General features: G+C 43.0%; 1 protein-coding gene across 1 annotated transcript in view; it reads right to left on the bottom strand.

The window, feature by feature from the left end:
* Positions 1-19171, bottom strand: part of RCL1 (RNA terminal phosphate cyclase like 1) — a 57218-nt gene that overhangs the window by 14561 nt on the left and 23486 nt on the right. The window contains exons 5-7 of the mRNA XM_024734321.1: positions 18313-18437; positions 5709-5834; positions 1515-1671 (exon numbers count right to left, since the gene is read on the bottom strand). Of these exons, the coding sequence (XP_024590089.1) occupies positions 1515-1671; positions 5709-5834; positions 18313-18437 (408 nt within the window). The remainder of the gene's footprint in view (positions 1-1514; positions 1672-5708; positions 5835-18312; positions 18438-19171) is intronic.

Here is a 19171-nt window from a genome sequence, read left to right as displayed (position 1 = left end):
ACAAACTTGAGCATCCACGGATTTTGGTATCCACTGGGGGGAGGAGGGGTCCTGGAACCAATCACCTGTGGACACCAAGAGATGAGTGTATAGTTCTTGCTAGTGCTCAGTTTAAGAATGTGGGCCCCAGTGTGTATCCACAGCATAGGACTGAACATCCCTGGAGCCTGTCCTGGATTCTGCATGTCAGGGAAAAGGTTTCACCTTCCTGAGGTGCAGACTAACAGAAATCTTGGAGACAGGTTTGTGACGCTCCTCTAACCAAGTATATGTGATCTTAAAAAATGAGTTTTCAGGCAGCTTATCTTATTTCTCCTGCCATCATCTTTCCTTCTCTTCCAATTTCCTCCTTGCTCATTTTGGGTCGCCTCAGCTGTCCCTGGGAAACAGAGTAAAGTGTGTGTGTACATATGTGCATGTTGCTCTTATGGATCAACAGAGAAAAAGGATTGTAGCAACTGAGGGGACAGGCTTGGCCAGACTGGTCTACGCCATGTCCCACCAGTAGGGCAGCAGAAGCAAAGTGGTAATCAGTGCAGTCTTGTCCTCAGCATCGTGTCACCTTTTCTTTGTCCCCTCTTCCCAAGCCCCTACTGTGCTCTGACACAGGCTGGCCTTCCCTAGACACTCTTCTATGTGCTCCCAAGCACCCTACAAAATCGAGCCTGTTGACACTGTTTTCTATCTGAATTAAATGTCACACACAAATCCAGGTTTCCAGCTTCTCTTGAAAAATCTGAAAAGAATGAGCCCCCATCCCCCTATGGCAACGACACGGGGCTGAGAGAAGGTCCCTGCTTTGCTCCGGGGGATGTGTGCTCTTCAATTGGCCAATCACTGCCTAACCTGCTTCATTTTTCACCTTCTCTCTCCTGTATGACTCTGTTCCAGTTCTCTGCCCTCCCGACCATTAAAACTTACCTGCCAGGACTTTCCTGGTGGTGCAGTGGTTAAGAATCCGCCTGCCAGTGCAGGGGACACGGGTTCGATCCCTGGTCTGGGAAGATCCCAGATTCCGTGGAGCAACTAAGCCTGTGCGCCACAACTACTGAGCCTGCGCTCTGGCGTCCACGAGCCACAACTACTGAGCCCACGTGCCACAACTACTGAAGCCCATGCACCTAGAGCCTGTGCTCCGCAACAAGAGAAGCCACTGCAATGAGAAGGCTGGGCACGGCAACGAAGAGCAGCCCCCGCTCGCCGCAACTAGAGAAAGCCCGCGTGCAGCAACGAAGACACAACGCAGCCAAACATTTAAAATAAATAAATTTATATATTAACAAAAAACTTACCTGCCATATGTAACAAACCAGTGGGGCTGGGCCTCTGCTCACTGACTAGTTTAGCCAATCCATTAAGCTAGTTAATGCTAAACTGTCTAAAGGGTAGGAAGAGGCTAACTCCTCGACTGAAGCCCTTAAGAGAGGAAGAAAGTTGCTAACGAATAAAAGTGACAGACAAAGAACTGCTTCCTGATGGCTCCTCTCCCGGACCTGCAGAAGCGGAGGACATACCCTATGGATTTCTTCGAGCAGCAGCTTGGCACAGTTCCTGCCGAGGTCCTCGGGAAGCACCGCTGCCCCCTGGCCCTGGTGGTTGGAGACAAGTTCAGCGCTGAGGAAGGTGCCGTTGGTGGTCTCAGCAACCAGCCACAGTCCAAAGCCCGGAGACCTGGGGATTCAAAGGCACAGACACTGAGTAGCATACGAAGTGGGGTTCACATTCACCAGTAAAAAGAGAAGACAAACATCTTTTTGATGGCATTCTGTCTGGTCACATCAGGTCTTATTAGAGTCCCTCCCAGCTCACACTGGACATATACATGACGCAGTGAGGGCACACACGTGACAGAACCAAAGGTGATGCAAATTTGCATTGCTTTTCTTTTCAGCCCTCCCTTCCCCTAGCTCTCCCTTACCTTTCCCCACTCACTACATTGTAAAAGATCCTGCTGTGAGAGTTTGTAACAGTCAACATATAGAGCCCCTAGTTTCTGAGGTAGGGGCTCGACACTATTCTGCAGAGTAAATAATACCATCCCCACCTTACAACTGAGGAAATGGACAAATCAAGCGACCTGCACCAAGTCCATACAGCTAGAAAGAGACTGAGATGTGCTTCAAACACAGATCTTCCAGACTCCAAAGCCCTCGCAAGTTCTCCACCATGGCACTCACTCAGCCCTCAGTCACAACCAGCCCAGAAGTACAAGCAGCCTGGAGACCATCTGATTACAGCTCTCCTTGAGAGACAGCAGGCTGTTGCCCCATGATGAGAAATACCACACGAGGAGAAAGGGCCTAGAGAAGGCACACTTTTATGTTTTTGTCCCCAGGGGACATCTCTAACTCAGAATTCACTTAATATAATCAACAAGCCAGCACCATGCTCTCACCTGTGTGTTTCAACCCCCAACAGCCAGACCCTAACACCCTTCCTGTCCAGGACCACAAATGACTCACGTACGTGTACATCCAACAAACATTTGGGGGAAAGCTTCCACAGACCCGGGAACTGGGGCGCCATGGTAAGCACAGGAGTCCCTGCTCTCACGAGGCTTAGTGACAACCAGTTGGATGCAAAACAAAATCAGTCCACAAACAATAAAAACAAGCATCTCTCCACAAAATTTCCAGATTTGACACCTCACATCTACCTTGCCCGGTGCCTCTTAAACACACACAGCTGACCCTTGAACAACACAGGTCTGAACGGCACAGGTCCACTTATAGACTTTTTTCACTAAATACGTACTACAGTACTGCGTGATCCTAAGTTGGTTGAATCCGAGGATGTGGAGGGTCAACGGCATTAAGTCCCACGCAGGCCTCTGACTGCGGGGAAGGTCAGCATGCCTAACCCTGGCGTTGTTCCAGGGTCGACTGTACCTACTTCCCAGCAGTACACTCCACATGCAAGCACAATACAGCTTTAATAAAGCCTCCTTTAACACAATCCAACATACATATTCATGAAGCACTTTCTATGCATCTAGCACAAAACCAGCCAAAATATTTGTTTCAGAAAAATGACGCATAGAACTTATGTTTCAAATGTACTATATATGAGCTCACAATAGGGAGGAACTATACTGCTCAGTCCTTAATTTCTTTTAAAAAAAAGTGATTGTCTATGTAGCCAAGGATTAATAACACCTGCCAAGGCAAGAGGGTGCAGTGAGAATGCCGGTTCCAGGGCACCCTGAGTCACACTCACAATCTAACACCGTGCCACCCAGCAGCATCATGGGACATTTAAAGCACAATCTCAAGTTGCTGATGAGTCACTTGACCAGGAGGAGGGACTGGGCACCCGGCTCATCAGTAGAGGCAGCGGCATGCCAAAATAAAGAGCAGAAAATGCAGGGAGATAAGCCACCATCACTGCTCTAACCCACTTACATGCATTTCCTAAGAACTTCTAAACTTTTCCATCCATGTCAAATGTTTGAGGCGTGTGTTACTTATTGCAGTGAACTTCATATTTAATCAAGACCGTTCCATTTGATATTGTATTTGTTTTACAGAAAACAACACAATAACATACTAAGCTCTATGTACTCTACGCCAATCCCCACCCCGCCCCCCAAGTTGGGGTATGTGTATTACCAGGCCTATTTCAAGTTATGCTGACAGTGTAGTTGATCACCAGTGACCTCACTGAAGATGCACATTGCTACAGTTTGCAAATGACAGCCTCCAAAACTTTCCAACTGGCGAGGGACTAGATTTTTCAAAAAGTTACGACTGTGAGAATCAAAATGGGACCACACTGGACAAATGTGCACCGGACAAAGAGCTGGCACAGCCCACCAAAAATCGCTGGCCACCAAGGTTCCAGGCCACGGCCACACATAACTCTCACTCCCAGACTTCAATAAGCCTAACTTATGTGGATACTTCACTGAATTAGAAGAGAATACCTACCCATGACTTTATAATTTCATAATGGAGAAGGAAGATCACCGTTTGTCAACTGTAGCTTGAGATTTAGAAAACGGAACACAAACTTAACATCATGCACTGGTTTTAGAGGTAAATTTTAAAGTGGAGCTTGGAGTTGATAACCCACAAGGCTACATTATGCCCACATCTCCATCCACGTGTGAGCTTCCTACTCATTATTAGCAAGTATGGCTCTTGACCAGCACTAGGGTCCACTGAGTCGATGGCATTATAAAAAGCCACACTCTAGCTGGAGGCAGCATGGCCTTCAGGTCTGCTCTGCTTCTGTGTAGAGTGAGAGGCCGGACGACAAGGCACTGAGTCAGGCCATTCAGACAGCTGCTACCGCTACCTATCCTCCCCCATCCCTCGTAATCCCCTCCCCAGAAAACAGCTGACACATAGTTCCAGGCCTGTGGCCAAGAAGAGAAGAGAAAGGAAATAACGGCATTAGCAGCTACCATTTCTGCTGCACCTACTATGTGCCAGGCATTGCATCGGTGACTTACATAGGTGACCTTTTCATCTTTACAGTAACCTAGGGATGCAGTTGTTATCACTCCCACATTATGAATGAGGAAAACACTGATGGTATTTGAGCAATACACCAAAGGTTTGGGACCAACACTGACGTTTCCAACTCCCAGAAAAAGGGCCAGCTCTGCACACAAACCCTTTCCCAACTCTAACCTCTGACATCACCACCTCTGTTGCTCTGGACTATGAGCCACCGCTGCATTTCTGAAGAGTCACCTGCATCTTTCCCTTGGGCTTCATGAAGGTCTGAGATCCCATAACACACTCACCCCTCCTTTACCCTCTTTTTCCTTCTTTTCCTGAAGTTAAAGAAAGCTCAGACAGAAGAGCTATGAAAAAGGACGAGCTGTGGTACAACTTAGGAAAAAACTGATTTTTTATCCCACAACAGTCAGTCTCTGATGTTCTTATTTTTAGAAGACACAACCTGAAAACTTCAAATTCAAAGTGTAAAGATACTGTCATTCACGTCGAAATGGTTAGGCAAAAACAAAGAAAACCCACGCACAAGGAAAGCAAATTTGGCAAAATATTCATTGTTAACTACAAGTAGTAGGAATATACAAGTGTTCGCTGTATTATCCTTTCAACTTTTCTGTATACTTAACATTTTCATAATAAAAAATTCGGTTTTAATTGCTTCCCTAACTCGCTGGTTTCTAAATATACAACCAAAGCCTAAAACAGATATTTTCATTACACAGATCATCATTAACTTTTTATTTTCTAAAGTAAGGTCTTCTGCAAAGGCTCTAACTAAACCAAACTCAAATCTGCAATAACTTTCTTTGGCTCTAGGGGTGTTTTTCCCCTTGATGGAGAGAGAAGCCGACTGGCACTTAAACCAACAAAGGATTTTTTTCCCCTAAACCGTTATTCACACAGGATAGAAGAACTTGTTTACTTTAATTTTTTGTGGGAACAGAGGACAGATGGGATTTAAAGCTTGCGGCACTGTTTATTAATAGCTGGGCTTTAATTCCCCTAGGCTGGCGTCTCAACCCCTCATCACCCAGCACTGGGCACCGTGACGCTTTCCATGTGATAGGTGCTCAAAAGATGCCTGTTGCTGACAATGGCGGTAAGTTGGAAGGAAAAAAACTGTGAATCATTCTTCCTCTGGCTGCCCAACCTCAGAGCTGGCAACTTTAGCTTCAATCAGACCAGGAGTATGACAAAAGCTAGGGTGGCTAAGGGATTAGGCTCCAAAAACGCACAGACACTTACCTCCCAGAGTTGACTCCTTTCATGTGGTCTGTGTAAATATAGATATCAGGTATAAACTTGTTGAGGATGCTCCTTGCAGAATCCACAATCCTGTTTGCCATCTGAGGTGATACGCGTACCGAGTACCTGCAACCTGGAGTTAAGGGTGTCATTCTGCTTGGACTCCACAACAAAGTCAGTCATAAAGCTAGCGAATATCTGTGGAACTGTCGTAACAAACTGGGACTTCTAATCCATTCTATTCTCCACCTGTATTTAATTACTTAACTTTGTAGTACCATAACTTAATTTTTACATTATTCTTTTTATTTATTATTATTGTATTATTATATAATTTTCTGTATTGTTATAAAAAGCCCTCGGTGAAAAACATCTAAACAATATAGACATTTGGAAAGTATAAAATAAAAGCTGTCAACCCTGCTCTAGACTGCCTACCCATCCCTCCTCCCCTAGAAATGGTTCACCTCAATTTTGGAACAAGTAAAGGCAATTGCCCCCCTGTAGGGCATGAGCCAGGCTCCCTCTGAAGTATTCTCTGACCATCCCCACTGCTGTAACCACTGAGTCTTTCTCTTAGGAACCTAAGGCCAGAACAGACACCACACTGGGACTGACCTGGGCTCCTGTGTGACCCAATCCACCCCCTGGTAGGCTGACAGGAAAGGCAGAAAAACATTAGTGAAAGAGCATAGTGGGGCTGTTTATAAAGGTATAAACAGGTTTTTGTGTTTAACTTAAGAGCCTACTTTCAGTTATTTAAGTGCTGATGATTCTATTTATGGATGATACAGGCTCCTCACAACTGCTACCCTGTGGTCAGAATATTAGTAATTAGCACTTTTACAACAGGGCACCCTCAGAAAGGAAAGGAGAAAGATATTAGCAACTCAAATGTAAAGGTTGGTGCTTGAGAAAGTGGAAACTATTACCTAAAATTAGACTTTGTTACAGAGACTGGCTCTCCCCAATTCCACCTACCAAATAAAAAGTAAGTATGTACTAAGCACTTCCGATGTTCATTGTACGGTCCAGGGGCAGCTGCGTATGTGGGACGAGGGGCTACCAAAAACAGAGAAGTAACAACATGTGATCTTCCCACTACTCTGATCCAAACCCCATGCAGCAAGTCTAACAAGGAAAACAAGGTGTGTAGTCTGCCCAGCCTCGCCCAACTGTTCGAAAATTCCTGTCAATAACGCATTTAATTTTCATTTGAGCTGCAGAAACAATATGCTCAGAGACTGAGCAAAGAATTTGACTGGCATCTGGCTCCCCTTTCTGACCCATCCTGAACATCCACAAAAGATCCAGTTTCCTCATGCTAAGGAGAATCTCCCAGTAACTCTGGGCCCTCCCAGATCTTGAGATTGGACCCCCTAGTCTGCTCGGTGTTCATCCCCAAACAGACACCACCACCCCCAGCTCCACCAACCAAAGCGTTCAAATCCTTCGGCCTGATCTGCCTGCCTTCATTCTTCAACCCAGAGCTCCCCCCCTCCTGAAATCCTCTGGGCAGCACCGACTGTGGCCTGCACTTGAACTTACCACACGTCTCCCTTCGTATACACTCATGCTGTCCTTGCTCTTCGATGAGACCGCACACTCCATAAGGAAAGGGGCTCTACTTCTGTATCCCTCAAGTCTCTAATACACTACTTTTGTACTCAGAAATGCTCGATAAATATTTGACTTGACTCAAAGGACAAACCCGAAATGAGGAAAGAGCAAAGAGGGATTTTTCAATACACACACAGACCCAGTTACATCACCACCTCTTCTGTCCAGAATGTACTTTTGACCACAGGCAGCTTAGACAAACAGTCCCAGGTCTCATACCCTTTAGACCAGGAGGGTGCTATCCTTCTGAGGTCTGAAGCTGCCCACTCTGTGTGGGAAAATACAGATGTCGTTATCCTGACACAAAAGCCCACAGCATTCATGTCTTCCAAAGTTCTTTAAGGTACATGATCATCTTATTTTATGCTCATGGTAACCCTGAGGCAAGGGCCACATATTCCTGGTTCCAGGGTCACACTTAGGACAGCTGGGTCACGGAACTAAGATTCAAAATTAAACAGATCCGAATTCCCAGAGACAGCCTTCTTCCCCCACCCTTCCAAGGATGTGGAAACCAGGTGGCTAACAACAGTGCTAATGAGGGCCAGTGGAAGCATATACTAGAATTCAGGCAGTGGAGTAAAGAAGGAAAGGGACTTTAAAGTCGGCTGCATCCCAGAGTCATTATGGAGCTATCTGGCTTGGCGTGGAGGCCCTACCATGATTGGCTAAGGGTTCTAGAATCAGATTATCTGTGTTAAGTGTCAGCTCCAGCAAACTGCATCATTCTGGGACTAATGTGCTATTCTTGGTGCCTCTACCTCTTCATCAGTAAGAAAAGGATAATCATAATACTCTCCTCACAGGATCTGGAGGCTCAAATGAAGTAATGCACGTAAAGTGCTCAGCGGTGCCTGGTGTGTGGTCGGAGCCCAGTGGATGTCAACTATTGCTTTTCCTACTGGTAGTCCAAGATTCAAATCCCAAAGCAGAGGTTCTTTCCTCTCAGGAGTAAGAGACCTCTCTGAGAATCTAATGAAAGCTATGAATCCTCTCTCAAGAAACACGTGAACACATAGTTTTGCAGACAATTCTGGGGGGTGGTGAATGTCCTGAAGGCCGTTTATGAGTACCACACTGAGAACTCATATCCAAGAAACACAAGCTCATGGCTACAGCCCGCATGGAACTCCTGCCCTTCACCCTCCCTGGTGTTACAAGTCGGAGAAATTGTGTGTGTGTGTGTGTGTGTGTGTGTGTGTGTGTGTGTGTGTGTGTGTGTGTGTGTGTGTGTTTGTGTATACAAAGAAAGAGACTGATTGTCTAAGTACCTTCCCTATAGCTAGAGAAAGGAAACCAGATTGTCCAACAAATTCTACCTCACGCCCCTCTTCTGCCAGCTTCTTCACTTAACTCTTATGTACCCAGTCATGAGCTACTGGGACAGCATCACAAAACTAAACCACAGTGTTCCTTTCTCTCTCAGGCAGGGGGAGAATGAGAGTGGGTGGCAGTAAATAAAAGGCAACCGCACTGTCCAGTCACAGCTGCTGGCAGGAACACCACCAGCTCCCTCCCAATCCCTGGCCAGTCAGAGAGATGCACTCTGCTGCGGTGGGTGGGCTGGAGGGTCGGGGTGGGGGTTGGAAGGGGGCATCGGGGAGCCCAGTTAAAACCACAAACACACACCAGAGAGCGGGGCTAGTTCTCCCAGCTCGAGCCCTCCTATGGGGAATACAACCTCCAAGCTCAGCCCAACCATTAACCGGCCTTGCAAGTAACAAACCACGAAACCAGCTAAAGCTTTTTCCAAAGGCAGCTTTTTTTTCCCAGGCTCCAAAGTTGGCCAAGAAGGTTATCTCAATTCAAACCCACATTCCTTTGAGGTGTTCACGAAATAGGCAGCTTTGCAGACCAGTGGCTGGAACGTTTGGTTTGTAGACAGGGATCTGGGCAAGGGCACTGTGTCAACTCTCCTGGGGAGTTCAGAGGAAGGCTCTAGAGTCGGGGTGTATCGGGCAGCGTTCAGGTGTCCTACCCCCAGCCTCAAGGAAGGTGAGGGGCTTGGGACCTCACTGGCATCCTTCTGGCTCAGAGTCTACACAGGGAAGGCTCGAAGAACACGAGAGAGAAGCCGGGGAGGAACAATGTTGCACCCCAGGTGCCCGGGGCACAACAGCTCTTTCGGCTTTTATGTAAGACACTGTACAACCCCGTTTCCCGCCGTCTTCATCAAAGGCTTCAAAACTCTCACAAGGCTTCTGCACCCAGTACAGCGAGTACAGGTGGGATCCCACTGTAACTGCCTCTGTGAAACCCATGTTGTTACCACAGGACTGTGGTAAACAAACAGAACACATGCTGGAAATCACATTTCCAAACTAGAAAGAATGGATTCCAAGCAGAGTTCACTGCCACGACATAGCATTGAGGAAACAAATCTCAAAAGAGAAAAAACAAACTGAAATAGTCCTGAGAGTGTGTAGGAACTCCGTGTACAAGGCTATTAACCCATTAACCGCAGCATTTTTGGCAACAGTGAAAAACAGAAGACACCCCAATGGCCATCAACAGGGTTTAATTTGGAATTCTTTACATAGTGAAATACAATGTTAATTAGAATGAGGTTGAGCTATAAGTAACTGACATGGGTCAAGCAGAACAGGCATATTAAAAAAAAAAAAACAAACCCCACCTACTCACATCACATTTCCATCTCTCTATAACCTGTTTCTACCTCCTCTGAATCGGAGAACTTGAGAGCTGAACATCACCTTGGGTCATCAATGGAAGTATCCATCAACCTGGGGGCTCCCCAGGACAGGAGCCATTTCTCCCCCATTCTCTCCTCATATACACAGGTCTTGACCATAATCCATGGAAGAAGCTTTGTTATAAATTCCTCTGTTCTTGATGATGCCTACAAAGAACTTCAGGTAGCACCCCAAGTTTGATCTTTTATCTCATCAATGGCTCTCTCTGCCCTGTGGCTATGCCATGCCCCCATACCGTACCCTCACCACACACTGTTCAATCTACTCAAGGCCTCTGAAAAGTTAGTCCACTCCATACTTCTTTTCCTCCAAGAAGGACCACCCCAAAACCTCCTGAGAAATACAAAACTTGACTTTAAGCCCCTATCACCCCAAGAAGCATACATCCTGGTCCACCCCACTGTGTCAAATTCCCACCAGGAAAGCCACACCCAACCCCATCCAGCCCCCACCCCACCCCACCTCTAACACTTGCCCTCACCCAGATCTTGTTAGTACCTAGAATTCTACCACTCTTAATATCTGAAACCCCAAGACACAGTTCCCTAAACATAATTTCTTGTTCTTCTACACAGCACACATATCTACTTCCATTAAACCTGCTAAGGATTCCAAACCCATGACCAGGTGCTTTCTCCAGGCTGGCGAGCCCCTGCTGCATTACTCAGTAAAGAGAGCACTGGCTGTCACTCCAATGCCACGCTCACCAATATGCCCTCTAACCCGTCCTTCTGCATAACCCACTCACCCTGTCAATCCACACCCAGCCCTGGATGAAAATGGCCCTCTTGCCTCCTCTACTTCTCCTTCTAGGCTGCCAACTGCTGCTGGACCCACGGCCATGCAGCTGGCACCATGATAACATCTCACTTCAGCTGAGCCCTTATTGAAGTCCCACAGCCTTTCTCTTATCTTTAGTTACTACGTCCCTATGGGCACCCCACCCCCAATAGTGGCCCCTATGCCACTGTGACGGCACATCTTTACCACCCCTGTTACATTCCCTTATCATACCCGTGCTGATCCCCTTATCCTAGAACCCACCCTAACTCAGTAAAATTGAAAACTCCTCCTACTGGCTTCCAATCATCGTCAGACTGCTCCATCCTTACCATATACCTGCCATTTTCAATCCATCCCCTCTCAAACAATAATAAAAATAACAGCAGCCACAACTTACGAAACACTTACTTATATACCACCCCAGTGTCTTGTATCATACATCTATTACCTCATTTAACCTTCTTTACAGCCCCATACAGTAGTCGTAAGCAGGCCCAATGATAAATGTGTCAAGCAAGGCTTGGGGCCAAACATCTCCACCAGTGAGTGGCAAAGCCAGTTAGAATCCACATTTGTGTGACTCTAGTACCTGTGCTTTAATCACCTTGTTACCTTGCTTTATCAGTCTCCCTCTCTCATATATAAATCTACTTTACCCAAGCTACAAAAATACTCAAATCATCACCAACCTTTTTGTTAAAAAGGAAGGGAATCTTCTCAATTCTCTTCCTCAAGTCACCACCTTATCTTTCCTTCTATTCTCTTTCTTGTCAAAGTTCTTGAAAGAGTGGCCTCTGCTCTTCACCATTTCCCTCCATCACCCTGCAACCGAGAAATGGTTATCTGGCCTCTGCCTCTACCACCCTCTGGAAAGAGCTCCCAGGGGTATCAGTGGCAGCCTGCTGTGAGTCCCTCAGCTTGCGCCCCATCCTAATGCTGACTCCTCTGAGCCCTTCTAAGGCGCTGACCTGGGTGGGCTTCCAAGAAGGTACATTTTCTTTTTTACCTCTTTTTAGAAAAAAAACGATTTGCAATTTATTCATAAACAAAGAGTTAACATCCCTGCTAAACACAGACTTCCCCTCACCAACTTCCCTTCATCAGTTTGTACAGGAAAAGCAGAATAAATGCTTGTCTCTACCAATTTTCAAAAGAATGAGTTGATTTCCAAGTATGATGAATAAAGTTTATTTTTTTTAAGTATCATAATAAATTTGTGGATGTAAACTTATTTAATGTATTTCGATCGACTGTAATTGTTCCTATTGGTGGTTGGATTGTCCCACCTTTGGCTAGTAGGAGCCTCTTCAAGTTGGCTTCTGTGTCTAGTTGACATGACTCTAGTAGCCTTTGACAGCTTCCTTGATTTCTGGGAATTTTGCTAGATATTGTCAAATTCTTAACCATAGGGGTTATACTGTCTCACCTTCCCACCAGCCTTTCAACAGAATATGATGTCAAACTTTAGTTTTTTACCAGTCTGATTAGTGAGAGATAGTACCTCAGTGTAGTTTAAAAAAAATTTTTTTATCTATTTTTTAAAAATGAAATATAGTTATTTGATTTCCTTATTCTCCTCTCAACTCTCTGATTTTCCCTAGTCTTCCTTCCTGGGAGCACTTACTTTGCTTTTGCTTTCAAGTCTTAGTGACCTCTCACGGTTCCACCCTCCTCCCTGCCTTCTACATGGTACCTGACTCCAAATCTTTCATTTCTAGCTCTCCTGGCCCCTCAGTTACAGTTCTACATTCCTAACTTCTAATAAGTCCTTTCTAGACTTATCCACTTACCTACCTGGGACCACCAAACCCAACATGAATAAAACTAAACTTATCTTCACTGCCACCCACACGGCCACACCCCACTCCAAACATTTGTAGCTTCTATCTGAACAAAATATTTCTATTCAGGTGCATAAGTGAGAAACATCAAAGTCACACTCAAGGATTCCCTGTTCCTCTAGCACAGACCCAGGTGATCGCTGCATCCTATCCATCCTGCCTCTAGGACCTCCATAAACTAGCAGCCCTCACCTGTCCCCCAGCCCCTACCCTCACTGGCTCTCTTTAGGGCATGATAATTCCCCACTATCTTTGCCTCTAAGTGATTGCCATCAGGTGATTAGATGGTTTTTTGTTTGTTTTTTTGTTTTTTTTAACTTGCACCTACCAAAATTTCTACAACGAGCCAAAAATAGCCAAAAGTTCTTTCGGTACCACCAGAGTTATCTGCTTGATGTGCAAAATTCTCTCTCCAAAAGAAGATTACTGACTCTGAATGAAGGTCGACTCCTCGGCACAGCCTCCCACCTTTACAGGCTCCTGGCCCAACTTTTTGTCCCATCCACCTTTACAGGCTCCTGGCCCAACTTTTTGTCCCATCCACCTTTACAGGCTCCTGGCCCAACTTTTTGTCCCATCCACTACCAAACACCCCTGACTGACCTGCATTCAGGCCACACCACGTTGCCTGCCACTCCCCGGAACCACTGTGCACTGCTCCCTCCACACAGGCCCACATTTCTGCCTGAAGAACTCTGCCTTCTTTGCCCCATTTTACAAGCCTTTATTCTTCAAGGCTCAGTCCAAATGCCCTGTCCTCTCTATAGGAAAAAGCAGAGGTTAAAAGCCTGGGCTTTTAACAGAGACAGGGTTCAAATCCAAGCTCTACCATTACTAGCAATATGACGTGGGAGCAAATTCCTTTTGAAGCCTCAGTTTCCCCATCTACAAAACAGGATGTAAGAGAATTCAAACTCACTTTGAGGCTTAAGAATAAAGTATATAAAATATAAATGTATTAAACTCCACAATCAAAAGACATAGAGTGGCTGAATGGATAAAACAAGATCCAACTACATGCTGTACACAAGAGACTCACTTTTGATATAAGGACATAAATAGGCTGAAAGTGAAGGCACAGAAAAAGATACTCCATGCAAATGGTAACCAAAGAAGAGCAGGGGTGACTATACTTATATCAAACAAAATAGACTTTAAGCCAAAAAAGACTTCAAAGTCACTAGAGACAAAGGTTATTATATAACAGTAAAAGGCTCAATTGAACCAGAAGATATAACAGTTATATAAATACATGCACTCAACATCAGACCACCTAAATATATAAAGCAAACATCCACAAATCTGAATGGAGAAATAGACAGCAATGCAATAATAATAAGAGACTTCAGTACCCCACTTTCAATAATGGATAGAACAACCAGAAAGAAAATCAGTAAGGAAACAGACTTGAACACTATAAACCGAAGAGAACCAACAGACATATATAGAACATCCAGCCACCAGTAGCAGAATACACATTCTTCTCAAGCACACGTGGAACATTCTCCAGGATCACATGGTAGGTCACAGAACAAAGTCTCAACAAACTTAAGAAGGATGAAATCACCCCAAGTATCTTTTCCAACCACAATGGAATGAAACTAGATATCAATAACAGCAAGAAAATGGGAAAATTCAAATACATGAAAATTAGAAACATGCTTCTGAACAAATATTGGGTCAAAGAAATAAAAAAGGGAAATTAGAGCATATCTTGAGACAAATGAAAACAGAACAAACCAAAATTTATGAAATGCAACAAAAGGAATACTAAGAAGGAATTTTATAGTGATAAGCGCTTACATTCTTTCTACAAAAGAAGAAAGATCTCAAATAAACAGCCTAACTTTACACTAGAAAAAGAAGAAACCACATTCAAAGTTAGCAGAAGATCAGAGTAGATATAAATAAAATAGAAAAATGATAGGAAAAAAATCAACAAAACAGCTGATTTTTTGAAAAGATAAACAAAATTGACAAACCTTTAGCTAGACTAAGAGAAGACTCAAATAAGTAAAATCAGAAATGAAAGGAAACATTACAACCGATGCCACAGAAATTGAAAAAGATCACAAGGGACTATTATGAATGATTATATGCCAACAAATTGGACAACCTAGAAGAAATGAATAAACCTAATACCTATCAAGTCTGAATCAAGAACACAGAGCTTGAACAGACCAATTACATGTAAGGAGACTAAATCAGTAACCAAAACTTCCCAACAAAGAAAACCCCAGTACCAGATGGCTTCAGCAGATGAATCCACTGGTGAATTCTGCCAAACATTTAAAGAAGAATTAACATCGATCCTTCAACTTCTAAAAACTCAAACAGGAAAAACTTCCAAACTCATTTTCCAAGACCAGCATCACCAAAGCCAGACAAAGACAATACAAGAAAAGAAAACTATAGGCCAACATCTCTGATGAACATGGATGCAAAAAACCTCAACAAATATTAGCAAACTGAATTCAACAGCACATTAAAAGGATCATACACCATGATGGACTGGCACTTATCCCTGAGATGCAAGAATGGTTCAACAAATGCAAATCAATCAATGTGATACACCACATTAACAGAATGAAGGATAAGAATTACATCATTGTCTCAATAGTTGCAGAAAAAGCATTTGACAAAATTTAACATTCTTTCATGATAAAAACTCTCAACAGGGGCTTCCCTGGTGGCACAGTGGTTGAGGGTCCGCCTGCCGATGCAGGGGACATGGGTTCGTGTCCCAGTCCAGGAGGATCCCACGTGCTGCAGAGCAGCTGGGCCCGTGAGTCATGGCTGCTGGGCCTGCACATCTGGAGCCTGTGTTCCGCAACGGGAGAGGCCACAGCAGTGAGAGGCCTGCATACCGCAAAAAAAAAAAAAAAACTCTCAACAAATTAAGCATGGAAGAAACTTACCTCAACACAATAAAGACCATATATGAAAAGCCCAAAGCTAACATCATCTTTAATGGTGAAAAACTGAAAGTTTTTCCTATAAGATTTAGAACAAAGCAAGGATTCCCACTCTTGCCACTCCTATTCGACATAGTACTAAAAGTCCTAGCCAGAGTAATTCGGCAAGAAAAAGAAAGAAAAGGCACCCGAACTGGAAAGGAAAAAGTAAAATTATCTGTTTGCAGATGACATGATCTTATATGTAGAAACCCTAAAGAATGGATCAAAAAAAAAAAAAGAAAAATTATTAGAACTAATAAATGAATTCAATAAAGTTGCAGGATACAAAATCAACATACAAAAATCTGTTGCATTTCTACCCACTAACAACAAACTACCTGCAAAGAAAATCAAGGAAACAATCCTATTTACAATAGCATTAAAAAAAACCTAAACACTTAGGAATAAACTTCACCAAGGAAGCTAAAGACTTATACACTGAAAACTATAAAACACTGATGAAAGACATTTTAAAAGACTTTTTAAATGGAAAGACAGTCCATGTTCATGGGTTGGAAGAATTATTGTTAAAATGTCCATATTTTCCAAAGCAATCTGCAGATTCAATGCAATCCCTATCAAAATCCCAATGTTCTTTTTAATAAAAATAGAAAAAAACAATCCTAAAATTTACAAGGAACCAAAAAGGACTCCAAATAGCCAAAGCAATTTTGAGCAAGAAGAATAAAGCTGGAGGTATCACAGGTCCTGATTTCAAAATATGTTACAAAGCTACAAAAATCAAAACAGCATGTCACTGGCATAAAAACAGACATATAGACCAATAGAACAGAACAGAGGGCCCAGAAATAAACCTATGCATATCTGGCCACCTGATCTTCAACTAGGTTGCCAAGAATACACAATGGGGAAAGGATATTCTCTTCAATAACCAGTGTAGGGAAAATTGGATACCTACATGCAAAAGAATGAAACTGGACTCATCTTACACCACAAAATGGACTCAAAATGGACTAAAGACAAACATAAGACTTGAAACTGTAAAACTAGAAGAACTAGAAGAAAACATAGTGGGAAGAAAAACTAGAAGAAAACATAGTGGGAAGATTTTTAGCTTTGGCAATTATTTCTTGAATACCAAAACACAGGCAAAAGAAACAACAAAGTGAAAAGGCAACCTATGTAATGAGAGAAAATGTCTGAAATTCATATATATGATTAATACCCAAATATAAGACACTCATACAACTTAGTAGCAAAATAAACAGACAACCCAATTTAAAAATGGGCAAAAGACCTGAACAGACATTTCTCCCAAAAAGACATACAAATGGCCAACAGGAACATGGAAAGGTACTCAACAATCACTAATCACCAGGGAACTACAAATCAAAACCATACTGAGATATCACCTCACCCCATTAGGATGGCTATTATCAAAAAATAAATAAATAAATAACAGGTGTTGGTGAGAAAAGGGAATCCTTGTATACTGTTAGTGGGAATATAGGTTAGTGTAGCCACTATGGAAAACAGTATGGCGATTCCTTGAGAAATTAAAAATAGAACTAACCATTTGATCCAGCAATCCCACTTCTGGATGTATATCTAAAGGAATTGAAATCAGGATCTCAAAGAAATATACACACATTTCAATACTCTTTTCAGCATTATTCACAATAGCCAAGGCATGAAAGCAACCTACATGTCCATTGACAAACAAATGGATAAAGAAAATGTGATATTTGCATGCAATGGAATATTATTCAGCCTTAAAAAAGGAAATGCTGTCCTTTGTGACAACATGGGTGAACCTGGAGGACATTATGCTAAATGAAATAAACCAGACAAAGAAGAACAAATACTACATGATCCCATTTATATGAGGAACCTAAATAAGTCCTAGAGACCTACTGTACACTGTAATGCCTGTATTCTATACTTAAAAATTTGCTAGAAGGGTAGATCTTATGTTAAGTGTTCTTATCACAAAACAATTAAAATTTTAAAAATGTAAAATAATAAAGACGGTGAAAAGAAACTTTTGGAGGTGATAGATGTTTATGGCACTGATCATGTTGATGGTTTCACAGGTATATACGTATCTCCAAATTCATCATGTTGTACACATTAAATAAATACAGCTTTTTGTATGTCAATCACACCTCAATAAAGTGGTTTTTAAAAAATAAATAAAAATAAATTAAGTATATAAATTATCATAGTGCACAAAGAGTAAGCACTTAATAAATGGCAGATGTTATTCATTATTATTCATTCCTCCCACATCTTCCAGACAAATTTGCTACTCTTTACTCTTAGCTCCCCCAACCCACTGCACATCATCTATATCACTTTACACATTATAGCAGAATTATGTGTTTGTATATTTGTTTCCTTCACCAGACGATGAGCTCTTCTGAGGGAGGAACTGCGATGCATTGGTGGCCCCCAAATCGAAGCCCTCAGGATAATGTCACATACACTGGAGCTGTTTGCTTAAGTGTTAACTGAAAAAATAAATGAATCAATCAGTCAATCTAGTTATGGTGAGGCAGGTAACAAAATATCCTATCTCAGCCAATAATTATAAATTAATTATTAAGACTCTTCCAAGATTGTTGTCTAAAATGTAAATAACCCTGGGAAGAAGTAAATCGTTATGAGTTATTCTTATCTTAGGGAGGCAAGAAAAAAATAAGAAATCTGAAGCAAATGCAAAGGATACGCCATTCCTCTGATACGTTTGATCTTTCCCGGATCTGTGAGCTGAATGGGCTTCAGGACCTTCCTTACAGGACATGAGAAAAACACTTCGCCTCCTCCTCCAGGGAGCATTCCCCGTCGCACAATCTGCACCAAGTGAGAAAGAAGAGGTGAGAGTTCAGTAGAGTGGATGACACCCAACCTGGCTGGTTTACACCAAGAATGACAACCACCATTAGAAAGCAGCAAGCTCTTTCATACACAACTTGTCAATCCCTTCAAGATGAACAGCACCTGATGTTAGCTCCACGGGGGCATGTGTTAAGCAAGGAGACTGTGTGGTATGTCGGAAAGAGCAGTGGACACAGAGCCTGCATGGCCCAGTCAAAGCCAGACAGGTCACTTCACCACCAGAACCTGTTTGTTCAACCTTAAAATGAGGGACTGGCCTAGTTCATCAGCTTGTCCCACTTCTTAACCATCAGGAACCCTTTTCTCCTTCTCTGGAATTAACTGATCTATTAAAACTCTACATTATTAAATAAAAATGAAGTCATTTTCCTTGTTTAAAAACATCATTTTAAAAAATAGAGATGCTAAACAGCTTAAGATATCCAGTGTTATCACATTGGATTGATGTAATTCCCTTAAATAGCAAACAAACAGATGCTTAAATTACTTCGACTAAGTTTTGAAAGTAACGTACTAAAAATTCTCAGGGACATTCACGTTGGGAGGCTCCGGACACAAATTAAGATAAATGATCTAGATCAGAGAGGCAGCATGGTCAGAATCCTGGCTCTACTACTTATTAGCTGAGTTGTTATGAGCCAAGGAATTAATACATGTAGAATGCTTACAACATCGCCTACCACGAAGTA

Source organism: Neophocaena asiaeorientalis, unplaced genomic scaffold (assembly GCF_003031525.2).
Source record: "Neophocaena asiaeorientalis asiaeorientalis breed wild unplaced genomic scaffold, Neophocaena_asiaeorientalis_V1.1 scaffold256, whole genome shotgun sequence".
In the NCBI taxonomy this organism is placed as follows: Eukaryota; Metazoa; Chordata; class Mammalia; order Artiodactyla; family Phocoenidae; genus Neophocaena; species Neophocaena asiaeorientalis.
Note: the sequence above shows the minus strand (reverse complement) of the source record. Positions and strands in the feature narration are given on the sequence as shown.